We start from the raw sequence: 20,239 nt of genomic DNA on the forward strand, positions 1-20,239 counted from the left end.
TTTTCCAGACAATAAAACTGCATAGAAACGTGTACAATTTATTAATTATCTTTACAGGTTTCTTGATTATCAGTTTGGAATTTTGTATAAAAAGATTATGTGAAATGAGAGTTGCTTGTTTGTTCATTTAATGAAATTATAACCTTTTAGAGTATATCTTAAAGGTAATATATTTCTTATACATCATGAGAAATGTATAGCATGGTTCTGGACTCAGGCTCATCAGCTTCCAAAAAGTAAGGAAATTATCCTTAAAAAGGATGGCTCGAAGAACTTACATATCTTCCATCAGCGTAGGAATAAGTGTGTTGTCTTATTTATATCCTTTAGCTGTTTGCATGCCTGCCTTACTCTCTTCTTTTTCTCCTGTCCTTCCTATCAACTGGATTTTATTTCTCTCTCTCAATAGATCCTCCCTGGAGTCCGTATCATAATTGCAAACCCAGAAACAAAAGGACCCTTGGGAGACTCTCATCTTGGGGAGGTAAGTAATAGAATTTGTCTTTTGCAAGGCCTTCCCTCTAAGAACAATTTTTCATCTTCTCTCTCTCTCTCTCTCTCTCTCTCTCTCTCTCTCTCTCTCTCTCTCACACACACACACACACACACACACACACACACACACACACACACACATACACACACACACACACACTCACACGAGCACACACACACACACACACACACACACACGTTCTATTCTCCTTGTAACTAGGGAGGACCTTTTCACACATGCATTTGATCTCTAATTGGAACCTCATGAATGAATGAGAGACTGAGCCAACAAATAGCCCCCAAAGGAAATGGAGCTTGGGAAACGAACTACAAAGTCTGATTTGATCAGATTGGGAATACTTGACAGAAGAATCTGTTAAGCTACATATAAGTCTGAAACAGAGTTACATGTCTTCCTCAGAATAACAAAATGTCAGTTCCTTAAGGAAGTACATGTGATGCTTTATGCGATTCAGTAATGATTTAACACACATTTAGCTATAGTGATGCACAGGAATTGAAGGTGTGTGTGTGTGTATCTCTTTATTCCTCACCTCCCTAGACACATTCTCCTCCCTCTTGATTCTCATACGCCTGCTGCCCTTGCTGGGAACTCCTCATATGCAAAAGAAATATAGAAAGGTGGCTGAAAATAATGATACTGCAATTTAGAATTGAGACACGGTTCATCTCTTAGCAAATAATGACCAATGTACTAACTACAATGCAAATGATATTGTTTTTTATTTCAGGTCATGAAATAAATGTCCTTTAAAATTTACAGTTTAAGGGGCGGCCAGGTAGCACAACAAGTAAGAGCACCGGCTCCAGTGTTGAGAATCAAATCCCGGGCTCAGACACTTAGCACCCACCCAGAAACACCTGGCTGTGTAACCTTGAGCAAGTTACTTAACCCCAATTGCTTAGGGGCAGCCAGGTGGCTCAGCGAGTAAGAGCATCGGCTCCAGTGTCGGATGACCTGGATCAAATCCAGGCTCAGATACTCAGCACCACACCCAGAAATAATAACTGGCCGTGTAACCTTGAGCAAGTTACTTAACCCTGATTGCTTATAAAAAAAAAAATTTACAGTTTAAATGTGAAAGTTTATGTAGAGCCTATATCAGATTACAGGCAGTCTGGGGGGAGGGAGAAAATTGGAACTCAAAAGTTTGTGGGACTGAATGTTGTAAACTAAAAATTAATTCATTAAAAAGAAGTTTGTAGCTTATATTGGGGGATGATATCTAGTATTTACAATTTATTTGGGGAAAGTAGCCATGGAGGAGACAAATCTTTGAACATCTTAGTTTACCCAGTTTTTTTCCCCTTGGAATAACCCTTTAATTTGTGATCATATAGAGGAAGACCCAGGTCATCCTTTCCTCCAATACCTTAGTAATCCTCTGGCATCAAGAACCCAGGATTCCTCCTGACCCCTATGTCTGATTTCTCTAGTGTCCTGGGAAGATCAGGGATACTCATCTAGTCCTGAGTCAGTCTCTTTCAGATACCACCATACGGAGAAACCTGGGTACAGAATGTTAGAGTGGTAGAAGCAGGATGGTCTATTAGGCCATCCAGAGTATTTATACTACTTGATACCATCCATAACTCAGAAAACTACATCAAGAATTGGTTTCTACTTGCAAAATAATTGAGTTAGGGGAAGCTAGGTGGCGCAGTGAATAGAGCATCAGCCCTGGAATCAAGAGGACCTGAGTTCAAATATGACCTCAGACACTTTTAACACAAAAACTAGCTGTGTGACCTTGGACAAATCACTTAACCCCAATTACCCTACTTTACCCCCTCCAAAAAGCAAAAAAATAAAGTAAAACAAAATTATTCAGTTATCAGCCATGAGTGCTACAGAAGTTAATTATGTAATGGATCTGAATACAGTGAAAATGCCACTTTGATAAAACAAAATTAGCAATAATACCAGGATACCTCTGAATATGCTTTTGTCCACATGTATTTTCTTAAACTCCTGTGGGGAAGGACCTTTGGGGAAGAGTTAGCCAATAAGATGAGCAATACTTTTATTGCAGGGAGCTTTACATATTATAATATTCCCCAGAGCCTGCAGTGAGATTCATGAATCAGACTTTCTCAATCCAAGTGAACATTTAATTAGGATCCTTTTTTTAAAAAAATAGTAAACAGTTTTCATAAAATACCTGTGTAGGTCAATTGAATAAATCTTTGGTCAATTGATTTGTTTTGTTGTGTTTTGCTTAAACAGATCTGGGTTCACAGCGCTCACAATGCCAGTGGCTACTTTACTATTTATGGAGATGAATCCCTTCAGTCAGATCACTTTAATTCAAGATTAAGTTTTGGAGACACGCAGACTATTTGGGCTCGAACAGGCTATTTGGGATTCCTGAGGAGAACTGAGCTTACAGATGCCAATGGAGGTGAGCATTTTCATTCTGAGTCCAGTTCAGATAGCTTCCTCAGAACAGAATAGACAGATTCCCAAGAAGCTGGCCCTTTTACGAGTTCCCTCATATGTCAGACCCCTACTTTTTCCACCTTCCTTTGGACTCACCCCCCCAAAAAAGAGCTAGTCCCATGCATCAAGGACTAACTGCCCCTTTACCCCTTTGGGTGGCCCACAATCAATAGACTGCAAAAAGCCTTTGAGAAAGCACAAAAAAAAAAAAACCAACAACCACATTTTCAAAAAATGAAGAATTCCTGTAGAAGATAACTGTGCCCACTTAGGAACTCACCAGTATTAGGCAGTATACCACTTGGTATAAACCTCATCAGCCTTGTTTGCAAGAAGGCAGACTCCATTTAAAACTAACAAGCTATTTAATGCACTCCGAGGCATCTGCTTAAGGACTTGAATGTTTCTAAAACTCTGTATTAAAAAGACTCCTAGTGGATGTTCTCCTTCCTGCTAACTCTGGACCCATTTCCCAACCTCCCTACAGATGCCTGCCCAAAATAGAAACTGTCCCTGAAGTTCCCACAGGACAATAGCTGAGGTCCTGTTTGGCCCTGCTCCTTCCTCAGGGTAGTTCAGCTTGTCATCATCGCCTAGGGAAAATGTCCCATACCCAGGCCCTGGCATGACCATCTTCCTAAAATCTTACTATTTTAGTATATAAGATGCTATTCTCTAGCCATGGTTTAAGGGAGGGTACCTTACTGCCCCCTAGTGGATAGAATCAGACTTACCAGCGCTGTTTCCCCAGTTTTTTTCTAGAAAGATAAGAAATGTGATTTTGAGAGAGGAAGAGACCACTGTGCAAGACAAATCGGCCAGATAGAGGGGCATTCTGGAGCGTAAATGAGCTGGAGCACATAGTTATCTACATGTCTCATTAACAGCCAGATCACTGAACCTGTTGAGACAGTTGTAATAACCTGGATATTTATTCATCTCTGTTAGGAGAAAGTGGTTAGCTTTGTTTCCTGACATCAAGACATCAACATGGCACTAAAAACTTAATGGGAACTGAATGAACACATTTAGAGAGTCTTTGATTCAACCAACAAATTATATTTTGAGGTCTGGAGATACATAAAGTATTTGGGTTTCAACAAGTTATTTAGGATTCCTGTAAAAAATCAAATTTACAGGGGCGGCTAGGTGGCACAGTGAATAGTGGCATGGGCCCTGGAGTCAGGAGGATCTGAGTTCAAATCCGGCCTCAGACACTTAACACAAAGCTAGCTGTGTGACCTTGGGCAAGTCATTTAACCCCAATTGCCCTACCTTCCCCTCTCCAAAAAGCAAAAAAAAAAAAAAAAAGAAAAAGAAAGAAAAAATCAAATTTACAAATAGAAGAAGAGTTGAGAAACTGTACATTGACTTAGAGCTAGATGGACTTCCCAGCCCAGTTCCTTGATACTGGGTCACTAAGCCTATGTTTTAGGAGCCAGAGGCCACTCCTAACCCCCTTCCTTACCATGGTATCCAGAGAATACCAGGGCTATACCACCCCTCCACAGGAATGTAGAGGGATATTAATAACCATGGATGTCTTAACGTCTTCTATTCTTACTATCATACATTAACCAAGGAAAGATTTATTTTCCTAGAGGATGCTGGTGGTATGATGACCTGGAGTCAGAAATGCCTCTGTTCACATCCAGCCTCAGACACTTACTAGGTGTGTGATCCTGGGGCAAGTCCCTTAATTTCTGTTTGCCTCAGTTTCCACAGCTGTAAAATGGGGATCATAAAAGCACCTACCTCTCAGGGTTGTAAAGATCAAATGAGGTAACATTTTTAAAAGTACCTATTCATTAATTTGGCATTTAAATAGTGGCTTGAGGGTCTACATTTTCTCATTTGATCATGCTAACAATCCTGTGAAGCTGGTAACAGACACTATATAAATGCTTGTTCCGTGCTCTTCCACTTTGCCATTAAGTTGGTCATTTTTCAAAGGGAGATTTTCATTTACCACTTAAAAGATCCAGGATATATTTCCTTACTTTCAAAGAAGAATACAGGACTTTGTTTTATTGTTATTCCTAAATGTATTGAGGATAAATCTCTCAAAGCAATTCCTCAAAATACAGTGTCTCTATGGTTAAGTGGAATCTGGGCTCAACGTGGTAGATCACCAGACAGGAAGTCATGAGACCTGTCTCATTGTCCCAACCCTGTCAATAACCATCCCTCTGACTTTGAACAAGTTGCCTGCTCTTTCTTGACCTCTGTTCCCTCATGTGAAAAAGTATTTGGTGTTAAGTCAAATAATCACTAAGGTTCCTTGGACTATCAGAAGAAAAAAACCCCAACATGTTAAGCACCCATCAGGGGTTTGGTAGTGTGTAGTAACTGATGCAGAAAAAAAAAATATGATCCTTCCCCTCTCAGCTTAAGAGGAAATCTGACATGAGTGAAAACCAGCATTATTAGGGGATGGGGGAAGAGGAAGGAAGATTCTTCAAGATGCTGAAAGGAGGGATAGTACAAAGCCCGACAATTTCAAGGCATCTTCAATGACAGGATTTCATAGCATAGAGTGTTACATTTGGAATCAGGACCTGCTTTCAAATCCTGATTCTGCTGTTGATTAGCTGTGTGACCTTGAGCAGGTTACATCTCTCTGACCCTCATCTTCCTTATATAATATATAATATATATAATATCATATATATATGTGTGTGTGTGTGTATATGTAGATATAAAATATATAGATATAACCATGACCTCGAAGGGCCCCTTCAGCTCTAGGGCTATGATCCTTTCAAATCTGCTGTTCTTTTATCATTCTTGTTGGTTTTCTGTGCCCTATAAAAGACCTCTCCTATTAGGAATCCCAATTGGAGGTTGTTTCCTTTTTATTACTGAAAACAACACTCCCAGTCCAGTATAGAATTCAGATTTGGTTTTTAAACATTTTACCCAAATTAACTATAAATAACATATGAAGAAAGATGATATTTACATCTAAAGAAAGAACTGATAATTAGATGTATAGAATAATTTTACATATATACACCTATTTGTGTTTAAGTGTAGCTATTGCTAGAGTGGGGGGGAGAAAAAAAGAAAAAATTTACATGATAAAATTGTATATTTGAAAGGAATAACAAGTTGTGCTAGACAGATTTACAATTTCATGTACAATATATTTTTTTTATTATGCCACGTTATGGAAATGTTTGTTTTATTCCATAAATTAAAAAATAAAATTTTAAAAATAATTTTAAAAAGAAGTAAATTAGACTGTGTAATCCTGATGACATATATCTACTTCCTTTCTCTTCCTGGTTCATAAAACAGAGCGCCACGATGCCCTCTACGTTGTGGGTGCATTAGATGAAGCTATGGAGTTGCGAGGAATGAGGTATCATCCAATCGATATTGAGACATCAGTGATCAGAGCCCATAAGAGTGTCACAGAATGGTAAGTAGCAGACTGGGGAGCTTGGAGCTTGCATTATTGTGAACTACAGTGAAAATATTTTTTTCTTCCAAGATGGTAGAATGTTGCTGCAAGATAGACTATTCATCCCTACTTGTAGAGAGGTAGAGTTTCACAGTGGAGAGAAGAGGCACCAGATTCTCACCTCAGACATTCACAAGCAGTGTGTGATACTGAGACAATTGAAACTCCCCATGTCTCAACATTCTCAAATGTGAACTGACGATGGCATCAACAACTTCACAGGATTGTTAGGATGATCAGACGAGAAAATGGAAACACTCGAGCCTCTAGATAAGTGCCTGATGTTATTATTCCCAAGAAACAAGCCTCTGCTCATCTTCTTGGAAAAAGCTGTTAGATTGGGGTTGGGTAAGGGACAGAGCAGTGACCTCAGTTTGGATCCATTAAAGGTCAGGATTATGGTACAAGTTCCAGAGGGACAGCATAGTATAGAGCTGACCTCAAGAACCAGGAAGCCGTGGGTTCCTGTCTAGCTTTTTTCTCTTTCTCTCTGTCTCTTTTCTCTCCCTCTCAAACACACACATACACACTCATACACACTCATACACGTTGTATGACCCTGGGTAAGTCATTTAATTCCTTATTATCCTCCCCAGTGGCTCTGTGAGGCTGTAAATTATAAACAAGTAGGTTATCTGCCTTGATGGATGAAAGAAATTCCTTACCAAATGGTTAGGATTTCCTTACCAAATTTCTTTGGTTTCCCTTCACCAAAGAAGCACAAGTCCATTAAAAAAAACAGTCAAGGAAAACCAGCCAAACAAAGGGTTATTCAGCTAACAATCCATGCCATTTTTCATTCTCATTGTTTACTTTGGGCAGAAAGGATAGGTGCCTTAACTTGTATAATTTGGAGCCAACACTATCCATTCTATTTAACCTAAAGCTTTTTTTTTAAGTTCTTTTCATTTTCATCATGGTAAATGTTCTTTTGGTTTAATTCTTTCAATTCATTCAAGTCTTACCATGCATCTCTGAATCCTTCCTGTTACTCATTCCTTACAACACTGTAATACAGGGTGTCCCAAAAGATTTAGAGCAGTTTAAATTATTACAAACTTTTGGGGCATCTTGAGTTTCATGATATTCACATAAAACAATTTGTTCAGTCATTCCTTAGTCACCAGGCTCCTGGTTTGTTTTCACCCCTTTGCTATTATAAATATCACTGCTATTAATATTTTGCTAGACCGGGGTCCTCTTTCATTGGTAAGTGAGTATTAATCCAATAGTGGGACTTCTGGATCAAATGGCATTAACAATTTAGTAACATTCCTTTGATAATTTCCCATTATTTTCCATAACTGTTGGGCCAATTCATAGTTTTCTCCCTCCGAGATTTAGCAGGTTTGTTTAGCTAACACCCCATGGATGTTGAATTTTTCTACCCTTTACCTTCTCTGCCAATTTGATGAATACAAGGTGATCCCTCAGAGTTGTTTTCATCGCCTTTTCTCTGATCATTAGTGATTAGGAGCGGTTTTCTAAATGGCTGAAGCAAAAATATTCTGCCATTGTAAAACATTGGTGGAAGTAAGCCTTGATAGAATGGCTGAGGAAGTATTGCTGGGCCTTCAATTGTAAACCTTTATTTTTCTTGAGGTTAATAACTTAGTAATAAAAAAGCACTCCCAGCTCAAAGTTAATATATCATGCTTTACCTGGAACTAATTTTATTTTTTATTACAGTGAAAACTTCTTGGTAATGTCTTCCAGGAGGCCAAGTTTTGTTAGGTTTTGGAGGGAGGTTTTTGGCTTTAGGAAAACATGATACAGAGGATTAAAAAAAATATATGAGCTGTCCCCTGGGGTCTTTTAAAATAAATGGATGAGGTACATGGGAAAATGTTAAATGGGGGAGCGGGGAGAGCATGAGGTCAAAGGTTTTCTGGAGGTAGTTTCAAAGGAAAGCTTACATGAATTTGACCAAGGACCCCCTTATGCCCCAGAAAAAGAAAACAAAACCAAATACCCATTTCAGATGGTCCCTGCTGTTGTGCGTGCACAGCAAAGCAGCTTAACAGGTTACAAGTTCATAATGGAGCCTTGGCCCAGTTAAGTGCTTTAAATATTTACCCTCCCTCGAGGCCGGGGCTTTGGTCTTTGCCGTGTATGCTAGTGGCACTTCATAAATAATAACAGCCATGGTACATGACTGAGCAGCTGCTTTTTTAATATTTGCATCTGTAATACTTGCTCACCAATGTGATTAAGTAGTATATGGGAGGTTAAGAGCTAAGTCAGCCAAGTGTGGTGGATTTCCTCGTGTAGCTAACTTTTCCAGCCCAGGGGCATCATATTAGAGCCTGATGATTAAATGGGGGATTCAATTTAATTAGGAATTTCCTCCTTCTCCTCCCTCTAGATCATTTGGCATTAGCTCCTGGATCAAATGTAAAATACACTGGCTGTTAAAGCCCTTCCTAACCTGGCCTCTTCTTCCTGTTCCAGTCTTCCTCTGTGGCACTTTCCTCCACATATGGTGCAATCCAGTGACACTGGCCTCCTTGCTTTTCCTCAAACAGGACACTCTAAATGTGTCTCCTTTGTCCAAAAGGCTCTCGCTGCTTCCTTCTGCCTCTTAACTTCTCTGGGTTCTTTCAAGTTTCAGTTAAAATTTCACTTCTGCAAGACCAGGAAGCCATGGTCTCCCTTCATGGCAGTGCCATCCCTCCCAAGTTACCTCTACCTCCCCTGTATATTTCTTGTATGCACCTGGCTTTTTGCTCGTCTCCCCCTCTTAGGCTGTGAGTCCCTTAAGATCCAGTACCATGTTCTTCCTTTCTTTGTGTCCTCTGTGCTTAGCATCATGTCTGGCATGGAGTGAACTCTTAACAAATGCTTGTTGACTATCTGGTGGTCAGGAGCAGGGACACCAAGCTTCTCACCTGGGGGAGGAATTTCGTAAGTTTGACCTCCGTATCACAGGTGCCTCCTTGTAGAAGGCACAGGTGTAGGAGAAAAAACCTAATGGGAAAACTGACATCCCTCCCAGAGTCATTCTTTACTCTTGAGGAGGGTGACACCAAGGAGTACTAACTGCTTCTTCTGAGCCCATGGCTTTGCAGTGGGTGGGCCTGTGTTCATCCCCATTCACTGTTCAGTCATTGAGTATGCGTTTGGCAGAGCACAGTGCCTGGAGTTTGCAGAGTAAACAGTGCAAGCCCACTCATCTAAAAATGAAAACCCTGAAATAAAATCCCCTCCTCCCTCTTCCCCCTCCACATCTCTCCCCAACCAGGTTCAGGTTCTCTACTTTTCTTTAAAAAACAAAACATAACATTAAAGGTCAGTCTGGTCACTAGTTTCCTTTTTCCTGTTTCTAAGAAAACATTATCTTCCTCCATATGTTTCTATCCAGTTTTTACAACAGCACCGAGTTCTTCCATGATGCCCTTCCCCTCTGGTACATGGCACCTCTATGGACAAGTTATGAAATTGTATCCTGTGATTTCTAAGGTTAAGTGTAGAAACACCTGATTGTTACTGGTGGGGTGTCCACTGACCTATGGAGATTCATCTTTGGGAGAGTGTAGTTAGAAATCTTGAATGAGAAGGATGAAGAAGCTTCAAGATTCACCCTGATCTCTTTTCAGAATAAAACTGAGGCCTTGAGAGACAGCAGGAGAAGAGACTTCTCCCCCCAACCCCCAATATCTAGGAAAACCTCAGCAAACTGACACCCTTTTCTCACTAGGCCTTTGTCTCTGAGGTCAAAATTCACACACATACATACACACACACATTAGTACACCACCCTAGAGATGTCATCTTTGTTCTTCTTCAAAAACAAAGGATGAACAATGACCTTTTCAGTTGATGACTGAGTTGAGAAATCTAGATTATCCCTGACACACCCAGCTCACCTCTAAGCACGCACCTTCAATGTATTATCAGTCAACATTATTGCTTATTAATATTAATTATGCTGCTAATTATGAATATTAATAATAAATATCAAACACGTACTGGGAGTCACACTTAATGCTAAGTGTCAGACATATATCTTGATCCCTGTCATCAAGGAGCTTACATTCTAGTGAGGGAGACAACATTCAAATTACTATGTACATATAAGATATATACCGTGTAAAGGGAAGGATATTATATTGGCAAGAGACTGGGTGGGGAAGACAGGGAGGGCCTCAGGCTTTTACTCAACAAACCAGAAAATGACTCCGACCAATCAAATCCTTTTTTGTCAACAGACAGGTTTTTTTTTTTAATTTCTATAATTTTTTCAGTTTCCCTTTTCACTTTGCCTATGAAGATATGGCCAAGAAACAGATGGACCTATTGCTTCATGAAAAGCCCAGGTATGGGGCGGCCAGGTGGCGCAGTGAGTAAGAGCGCCGGCTCCAGCGTTGGGAGACCTGGGATCGGTTCCGGGCTCAGATACTCGGCACCCACACAAAAATAACTGACTGTGTAACCTTGAGCAAGTTACTTAACCCCGATTTCTTTAAAAAAAAAAAAAAAAAAAGCCCAGATATGGAACAGCCAGGTGGCGTAGTGGATAGAGTAAGAGGACCTGAGTTCAAATCTGGACTCAGACACTTGACACTTAAGAGCTGTGTGAGCTCGAGCTTAACCCTAACTGCCTTGTCCAAAAAAAAAAAAAGTCCAGGTATAAATGAGTACTTGGTCTTCTTTAAGATTGTCAAACAGCCAATAAACAGATGAACAGAAACATGTTTTCTTTTCCTCCCATCTTTCCACCCCTTTGAAAATGAGGCCCTTAAGGTCCCTAGACTGTCCATACCCACCAGCTGCTAGTGCTTTTCCCCACCTAGGTTGCCTTGTATATGTTTCTCGTGTGTGTGTGTGTGTGTGACACACACACACACATACACACACACCTTGCCTCGCCCATCTAGAATGTAGCTCATGGGGAGTGGACTGTTGGCTTTTGTCTTTGCATTCTTGGAGCGTCACAAATACTTGTTGATTATACTTGCACACTTGGCTACCCTATGAACATCAAGTACCTGACCATTCAGTTAGGGCCATCCTCTGCCACTGAGAGAGCTCTGTCTTTATTTCCCATCCATCCATCCCTATGTGGACTTGGAGCCACACTATGCCCATCCCTCTCATTCCTGCGTGCCTTGCTACAATGGTGGCAGGAGGAGTATGTTAGCTCTGAGGAAGAACACCAGCAGCCTCACTCATGTTAATTATTCAGCCTAAGAGTGGTAGCTGAGGAGAGCTTGTGCAGAGATTTAAGGTTTGCAAAGTGTTTTCCATGGGTTATCTCACTTGACCCTCACGTCATCCAACAATCCTGGGAGGTAGGGAAGGTTTCAAAAGTGTTTTCTGATCTTAAGAAACAGCTTCTGTATAAGTTTGGGGGAACTGAACGATGTTACGTTGGGATACAGACCTTCCTAGGAGAAGAAAATCCCTCACCTGATGCTCCTTAGCACCCTTTCTGCAACTTAAGCATCTTAGGGTTTCCTAAGCACAGAGAATATAGTCGGCTGGTCCAGAGTCCCATAGCCAGTATGGGTTAGAGGCAGGTTTTCCTGAACCCAGGTTATCTTGATTATCCATGCCACTACACTACCCTACATCTCTATAACATGGGTATTTGTGATAATTTTACTCTTGAAATTAATACCCTCTGCGTCCTCATTTACTTGCACCTTTTGTGCAGTCTGCTAACTTCAGTTGTAACAGTATAGAATTAGAAGACCTTTTCATCTAGTGGCCCTCCTTTTGGGACCATACTTTAGAGGAGGGTTTTTTGTTTTATTTTGTTTTGCTTTTTGGAGGGAAATTGGGGTTAAGTGACTTGCCCAAGGTCACACAGCTAGTTTTTTTTGTGTTAAGTATCTGAGGCCCGATTTGAACTCAGGTCTTCCTGACTCCGGAGCCCATGCTCTATTCACTGTGCCACCTAACTGCCCCTAGAGAAGGGTTTCTTAAACTTTTTCTACTCATGACTCCTTTTCGTGTTTTGGCAGTTTTCCTTGGTGTCACATGGGCTGAGGGCATTCGCAAAGTGCACATGCTTTGTGTCCATAACCAAGGCTGCAGTGAAGTTAGTGAAGCCACATAGGCATGTGCTGCCAGAAACACCTTGATTTCATTATTTATTTGATTTTTAATTAATTTTTGGTCATTGCTTGCTCAGAAAACTTTTTACCACTTTTTACCATTGTCAAATTTTTTGTGACCCCAAACAGGGTCAAGACCCACAGTTTAAAAAGTGCTGCTTTAGAAAATGTTGCTTAACCAGAACATTTTTTCCCATTAAAATGCAGAACAAGATGTCTGCGTTCCTTAAAACTAAGTCAGTAAAGCATTAACCTGAAGCAGATTTTTATGGCTAAGTTTTATATTGCTTGAGAAAAAAAACAAGAGAGAAGATAATTAATACTGCACATTATAAATTTCTACATTTCAGGATTTGGTCATTTGATTTTCTCAAGCTGTACTTTGCAGGATGATCTCATTTGGGAAGGAAACACAGGGCTAAGTCAGCTTTTTTCCAGACTCAGATGGCCCAGATCCAAGTGAATTCAGGTTTTATAGGAGTCCTCTGGACTACTCCACCATTTTGGACCTTACCACTGTCATGGCAGTTGGAGGGGTTCTCGGGCACCATTTTTGTCTGAGCAGGAACCCCCTCTAGAGCCTCCCTGTTGAATGGTCATCCAGTCATTGTTTGAAAACCTCCAGCAAGAGGTGATATAGCAGGCACATTATCAGGAGATCAGGAGGGACCTGACCCTGACCCTTAGGATTGATAGGACCTTGAACAAAACACTGGTCTTCTCTCTAAAACCCTTTACTCTATAAAGTGGTAATAACAGTGCTTACACTTCCATAAAGCTCAAATGAGATGGTGTGGACACTGATGAGCTTTGTAGAATTGCTCTGTAGCAAAGGTTCTTAAGTTTTGGGGGAGACCAGGTCCCATTTAGCATTCTGTTGAAGCCAATGGACCTTTCCTCATAATAATAATATTTTTTAATTAATATATACACTGGGTTATAAAGGAAACCAGATATCCAGGAGGTACAGTGAATAGAGTGCTGAACCTAGAGTCAAGAAGACCTGAGTTCATATGCCCAAAGGGCTACAAAACTGGGCATCCCCTTTGACCCAGCAACACCACATCTAGGGCTGCATCCCAAAGAGATCCTACAAATGGGGAAAGGACCCACATGTACAAAAGTATTTACAGCCACTCTCTATGGTGGCCAAGAACTGGAAATTGAGGGATGCCCCTCAGTTGGGGAATGGCTGAACAATTTGTGGTACATGAATGTAATGGAATACTGTTGGTCTATAAGAAATGGTGGAGAGGCGGACTTCAGAAAAACCTGGAAAGACTCGAATGAACTGATGCCAAATGAAGTGAGCAGAACCAAGAGGACATTATACACAGCTACAGCCACATTGTGCAATGACTAACTTTGATAGACTTGGCTCTTCTCAGTGATGAAAGGTTCTAAGATAACTCCAAAAGGCTCATGATAGAAAATGCTGTCCACCTGTAGAAAAAGAAATATGGAGTCTGAATACAGATTGAAGGATACTATTTGCTCTCTCTTTTTGTTTTGTTTTGTTTCTTCTTTCTCATGGTTCATCCCATTGGTTCCAATTCTTCTTCACAACATGACTAATGTGAAAATGTTTAATATGAATGTATATGTAAAGCCTATATCAGATGGCATGCCATCTTGGGGAGGGGGAAGGGGAAGGAGGTAGAGAAAATTTAAAACTCAAAAGTTTGTGGAACTGAATGTTGAAAACAAAAAATAAATTAATTTTTTTTAAAGAAAGAAGACCCGTATTCAGATCCTGCCTCAGAAACTTACTAGCTCTGTGACCCTGGCCAAGTAACTTTAACCTCTACTTGCCTCATTTTCTTCATCTATAAAATCAGGATAGGGCAGCTAGGTGGCACAGTGACTAGAGCATCAGCCCTGGAGTCAGGAAGACCTGAGTTTAAATTTGGCCTCAGACACTTAACACAAAAAACTAGCCATGTGAACTTGGGCAAGTCACTTAACCCCAATTGCCCTACCTTCCTCCTCCAAAAAAAAAAGCAAAAAATAAAATAAAATAAATCAAGATAACAATAACACCTTCTTCCCAGGGTGATTGTGAGAATCAAACCAGATATTTGTAAAGCGCTCTGCAAACATTTGCTGCTAGGTGGTACTGTAAATAGAATGCTGGCCCTGAAGTTAGGAAGATATCTTCCTGAGTTGAAATCTGGCCTTAGACCCTTACTAACTAGGTGATCATGGGAAACCCACTTCACCCTATTTGCCTCAGTTTCCTCATCTGTACAATGAGGTGGAGAAGAAAATGGCAAACCACTCCAGTATCTCTGCCAAGAAAACCCCAGATGGGGTCATGAAGAGTCACATATGATTAAACAGTTGCAAATCTTAAATCACTGCATAAATGTTAACTGAATACAGACATACACACATGCACACATAAACACACACACAAACACCCCTACATAATAAAGCAAAGATGTAATTTTTTTCACAGTTAAATAGATCCCCAGAAATTTATTCAGACCCATTCAGGACTCGGGTACAACAGGCTAAGAAGTCTCATAGAGATAGGTTTAGTGTGAGTATTCATTCCACAAAAGAACAAAACCAAAACTTGGTCCTAGAAAGTTAACCGCCTGAAGTTCATGAAGGTTAAATGACGTGCCCAGTGTCACACTATACCACATCACATCTCTAAGTGCTACTTAAATACAGGGTATTATTACTAGTATTGTGGAGGCAAGCCCATGTGCTCACAGGCTCAGGCTATAGAAGACCACCAAGCAGTGTAACGAATTTCATGTTTTTGCCAGATGACCAGCTTGGCTTATTTTGGCTTGTTTCCTTCGAAAGTCACATCAAGAGCAATGTGAAGCCTGTCTTTATCTTCCCCACAACTAGTATGCATTACCTTTGACTTATGCCAAAAAATGTTTTTTAATTTCTAAACTGTTCATGCTCTTTGATCCAGTAACATATATACCCTGGCATCTATACCCACCAGGAAAGGCAAAGACAAAATATTCATAACAGCCTTTCTTCTTAATGTAACAGGAAAAAAGAGGGGGGTGCCCATGGATTGGGGAGTGAATGGCTAAACAAACTGTGGAATATGAATGTAACTGGAATGGTAATTCTGCTGTAAGAAAAATTTTAAATACGAAGAATTTATAGAAACACAGGAAGACATGAATTGGAAAGTGAAGAATGCAGAACAAGGAGAAAAATGTTACTATCATCATATAATTGAAAAGAACAGTAAAAGGCAGCTGACCTTGGATTAATTACAATAACTAATCTTAGTCTGGGAGAACAGATGATGAAGCAAATTTTTTTCCTTTTAGAAGCATGGGGGAGGGGAGCAGGAAGAGTTCAGGGAGGTGAATGCTATCAGATGTGGTAGCTTTGTTGCGTGCACTTGACTTTATTTTGTTACTAGGGAGGGTTCAGTGGGAAGACGTGGGGGTGGTATAACAGGAAATGACAGTGATAAAAAAACAAAAACAAAAGGTATCTATTATATTTATATATGTATGTATGCATATAATATATAATATTATAGAATTTTTTAGCCCTATCCTGCCTAGTACACTAATGATTCGTCTTCTCCCCTCCTAGTGCTGTGTTTACTTGGACAAACTTATTGGTCGTCGTGGTTGAGCTGGATGGATCAGAGCAAGAAGCCTTGGACCTTGTTCCCTTAGTCACGAATGTGGTTCTAGAGGAACATTACCTGATTGTAGGCGTAGTGGTGGTGGTGGACATTGGTGTCATTCCTATCAACTCCCGTGGAGAGAAGCAGCGTATGCACCTACGAGATGGATTTTTGGCAGACCAGCTAGATCCAATTTATGTGGCCTACAACATGTAGTCTTGTCCCTTTGGCTTCCATGGACCTTACTAGAGATGTATACATTTTTCTCAGTGTCCACTAAAAATGTGCAGAGAAGCGAGGGTGATGCCCATTGGATTGGAACTGTTTCTGTTATTGTGATGATGACAGTGATGATGGTGATGATGATGATGACTTTTCGAAGCAGTCACAATTGGCCAGGGAATAAAATGTGAAACGTGTTTCATTTACCACTAAATTTTTAGCTCAGAAGGACTTTGGGATTACTGCCTTTGGTTTGTTGGAAAAGCCCATTTTAAAACTTTTTTTCTTTTCTTTTTTTTTCTTTTTTTTGGCTTACTGGATAAGTACTTTCCGCGTAAATGTGGCTTTGTACTTTATGTTGAGCTGAAGTAGCAATTTTTTAAAAAAATCTGCCCTCTGAATGGGTTCTTTTAGACAATTTTACATAGTGTGACAAAGAATTGTTTTCACTGTTTTAATGTGTCATCAATCTTACCAACGTGGATCTGTTACTAATTGAAGCCATCTTTAGATCCCATTGTTTTAGGAAAACGTGTTGAGGTACGAAAACTTTCCAAATAGCACCTTCCAATTAGAATTTAGCAGCTTTCTTTGTCAGAAATGTGCCGAAGGACAAAGGCTGACAAATGGCCTTTGATGTTAGCATAGAACAAAGAAATTATAAATAAGGTGTATTTCGGCAATTATCTTGCAAATATCTTTGTACTAAACTAAAAAGATAAAATAAGTTAACTTCTTCATATGTAATTATGTACAAAACGTTTAATTTATTTTGATCTCTTTAGAAGTATAAAAGAGAAAACATTCAAGAATATTAAAGTCTTGTAATGTTTGCTAATATAAAAAAGTGTTGTATTATCTTGCGTGGATAGTATCACATCAAATATATATATATGAAATATAAATTCACTAAGGACAAAAAAGATTTTAAAGTTTAAAATACAGAACTTGTCACTTGCATGGTGTCCCCGTTACCCCTCCCCCCACTCTACTGTAGATAATTGAGTGTTAACTCACACAAACTTTCTCTGATGAAAGCAATCATGGATTGCCAAGTAACCCTGTCTCAAAGTTTCTTCTAGATACCAGATACCAGCAAGTGAAATTTTTGCCATCTCGAAGATGGTGAATGAATTTAAGGCTAAACATGCACTAAAATATTTTTTTTCTTTGCCACAGAGGTAACAATAACTATATTTGTGCTGGCATGTGCTTACACTTGTTAGACTTTAGGAAGGCAGGTTGGCGAATAGCACTGTTTCCTAGCTGCAAGAATTTGTTGCACAGGTTTTCCCCATCATTTTTGTTGGTGTGTTTATTTTTTTTTCATTGCTGTTATCATTGTGATATGATAAGGAATGGTTTTACATGGTCACTTGCACCAAGTTGGTCTCATTTCTCCCTCCAATGGCCATTGTAGTGGGTAGGCACATTCTCCAAGACAACTTTAGGGAATGGAATTAGATAAATGGTCTTCTCTCCTCCTGCCTGTAACCGAGCTAGTGAGTTTCTCTTCTACAGGGTCTCTTAGACCAAGGGAAGTTCTTCTAGGAGCTGAGCTGCCCTGGTAGCCTGTAACAGAGGCCATCAGTAGGGAAGAGTCACAAAGCATGCTTCACAGCTGCCTTCATTTTACTGCCCATAGATACATAGATCTTCAGGTCCTATTTCCATTCATTTCTCTCCTTTCCTCCCTCTGTCCCCCTCCCCCCTGATTTTTTTTTTTAATTTTCAGAGCTCATTAGTACATTGCTAAATCAAGACGGCCTGTCTGTCTGACCAAGTGAGTCTATCAGCAGCCACCCAAGACTGATTTATTTTATAATTGTCCCAAATAGGCTCCTTTGATAGCTCTCTTGTTACTGGATATGCATGACTGAGATTGTTGCTGGGAAAAATTTAGATCCATTTCTTTTTCTTTTTTAAATGACACTTTTAGGCAATGTCTATGTTTGACTTTGCAGTATGCATTCAGTAGTGGGCCCTTTGCTAAAAGAAAGTTTTGTTTGACTTCCAAATCCAAGGTGGATTGTTTTGAGCATTTTTTGGAGGCACCTTTTTTTTTTGTCTGCATGTACAGCGCATCCTCCCATGTCCTTAAGGCATTTGCTTTTTAGATCACCATTTTGGACTTCATTGATGTGTTAATATTTCTAAACATAAGCTCCAAACACAATCTGAGAACTTGTATAACATGAGGTCCTCTATTTCCTAAGGGACAAAAAAAATCATATAAGGAAAAAGAAAATAAGAAACATCTTATACACATGCAATCTCCTTGTTCTAAGGGAAAGTTGACTCTAATTTCAAATATGATTTTGATCAATTGAAAAATAATTGTCCAGTGGGGAGTCGAAGAGGGTAACTTGTGAAATTCCACCTCTGTCCCTTTGGCCAAATTTAACCATCCCTTCCAATGTTACTTTAGCCTTCACCAAATCAACTCTGCGTTCATGGAAGAGGGAGAGGGGAGAAACATATGCTGCAATGCAGTCGGAAAGGAGTTAATAATAATGGATCTCTTCTGCAACCTGTCATCTGTGGGGTTGAGTTTTCTACTCAAAAGTGATAAAGGACCGAATTTGGAGCAACATAGTACAAAGCAAAATGGAAGGCAACCCTTTGATACCACCAGATTCAGCAATAAAGAAGGATTGTTCTGTATTAGGAACTGTATTGTAGATAAACCATTCATGAGAATGTATAAAATGTTTGTCTTGTGACCTTGTGCTTTCGAAGTCAGACAAAACCATGTAATCAAATTGCACAAAGAGAGGGTACACAATGAACATTCACACACACACACACACACACACACACACAGACCTAATCAAACAGGAGCAGATTCCTCATGGTGCTTGTTTATTTTATATATATATATATAAATAAATGAATATATATATATATATATATATTTAATCCTGCTTGACACTTTACCCAAGGGGAGACTGTCCCTTTTATCAGTTGAATGTTAGCAGCGTTATTTCATAGAGTGTGGTGACTGGTTAGAGCAGTTCATATACTCAGCCAATCACAGTTTCAAACAAAGTTTTTATGTGCAAAGGACAGCAAACCTTCTTGTATGTTAAACCACCAGTACGCTTTGTACATCTGTGATAACGCCTGTTTTATATTCAAATGAACAAATAAAAGCTTTTATTTTTGTTGCTCTGAAAATAGTTTCTTAATGGGTTCCCTTGGGGGACAAACAGAAATAGACTCTGAAGCAGCTGAGCTCTCTTTAAAGCACAAGGACATTGCCCCCAACCTCCCCCCACCCCTTTACTGGATTGTCTCTTGTGTCATTTATCCGACTAATTGCCTAAGTGATAGTACATTTTCATTGGCTGTCCCCCAGTGCATGGAATGCTCACCCTCCCCATTGCTACCCCCTGGCTTCATTCAAGTCCCAGCTAAAATCCCACCTTATGCTACAGGAAACCTTTTTCATTCTACGTAATTTCTAATGCCTTCCCTTTATTGATAACCTCAAGTATATCCTATATATATAGCTTGTTTCTATGTCATTCTTTGCATGTTGTCTCCCCCATTAGACTGCAGAGACTTGCCTTTCTATTTCCAGCACTTAGCACAATGCCTAGTACACAATAGGCAATTAAGAAATGTTTTTTCAAACTGACTTAGTATAGATCATAACAGAGTATCTCATTTGAGATATACCCTGATGACTCTATGAATTAGATACTATTTTTACCTCCATTTTACAAATGAAGAAACTGAGGCTCAACAACAAGCTTTTATCAAGTGCCTACTGTATACTAGGCACTATTGGGCACTAGGTGTACAAAGAGAGAAATGAAATGGTTCCTGTTCTCCAGGAATTTACACTAGAAAGCGAGACAAGTACTCAGCTTGTAGGAATTGCCCAGGGTCACACAGTCACTAAGTGTCAAATT

At 39.7% G+C, this 20,239-nt stretch overlaps 1 protein-coding gene across 3 annotated transcripts in view; it reads left to right on the plus strand.

The window, feature by feature from the left end:
* DIP2C (disco interacting protein 2 homolog C) overlaps positions 1-19,499 on the plus strand; it is a 586,558-nt gene extending 567,059 nt beyond the window's left edge. For all 3 annotated transcript variants that reach the window (XM_069086554.1, XM_069086552.1, XM_069086553.1), the window contains 4 exons: positions 410-484; positions 2,744-2,918; positions 6,257-6,380; positions 16,064-19,499. In XM_069086554.1, coding sequence (XP_068942655.1) covers positions 410-484; positions 2,744-2,918; positions 6,257-6,380; positions 16,064-16,316 — 627 coding nt within the window. In that variant the 3' untranslated portion in view covers positions 16,317-19,499. The remainder of the gene's footprint in view (positions 1-409; positions 485-2,743; positions 2,919-6,256; positions 6,381-16,063) is intronic.
* Positions 19,500-20,239: the final 740 nt, after the last annotated feature.

Source organism: Petaurus breviceps, unplaced genomic scaffold (assembly GCF_028583685.1).
Source record: "Petaurus breviceps papuanus isolate PSGF00001 unplaced genomic scaffold, PetGlider_PUasm1.0 178, whole genome shotgun sequence".
NCBI classification, from domain to species: Eukaryota; Metazoa; Chordata; class Mammalia; order Diprotodontia; family Petauridae; genus Petaurus; species Petaurus breviceps.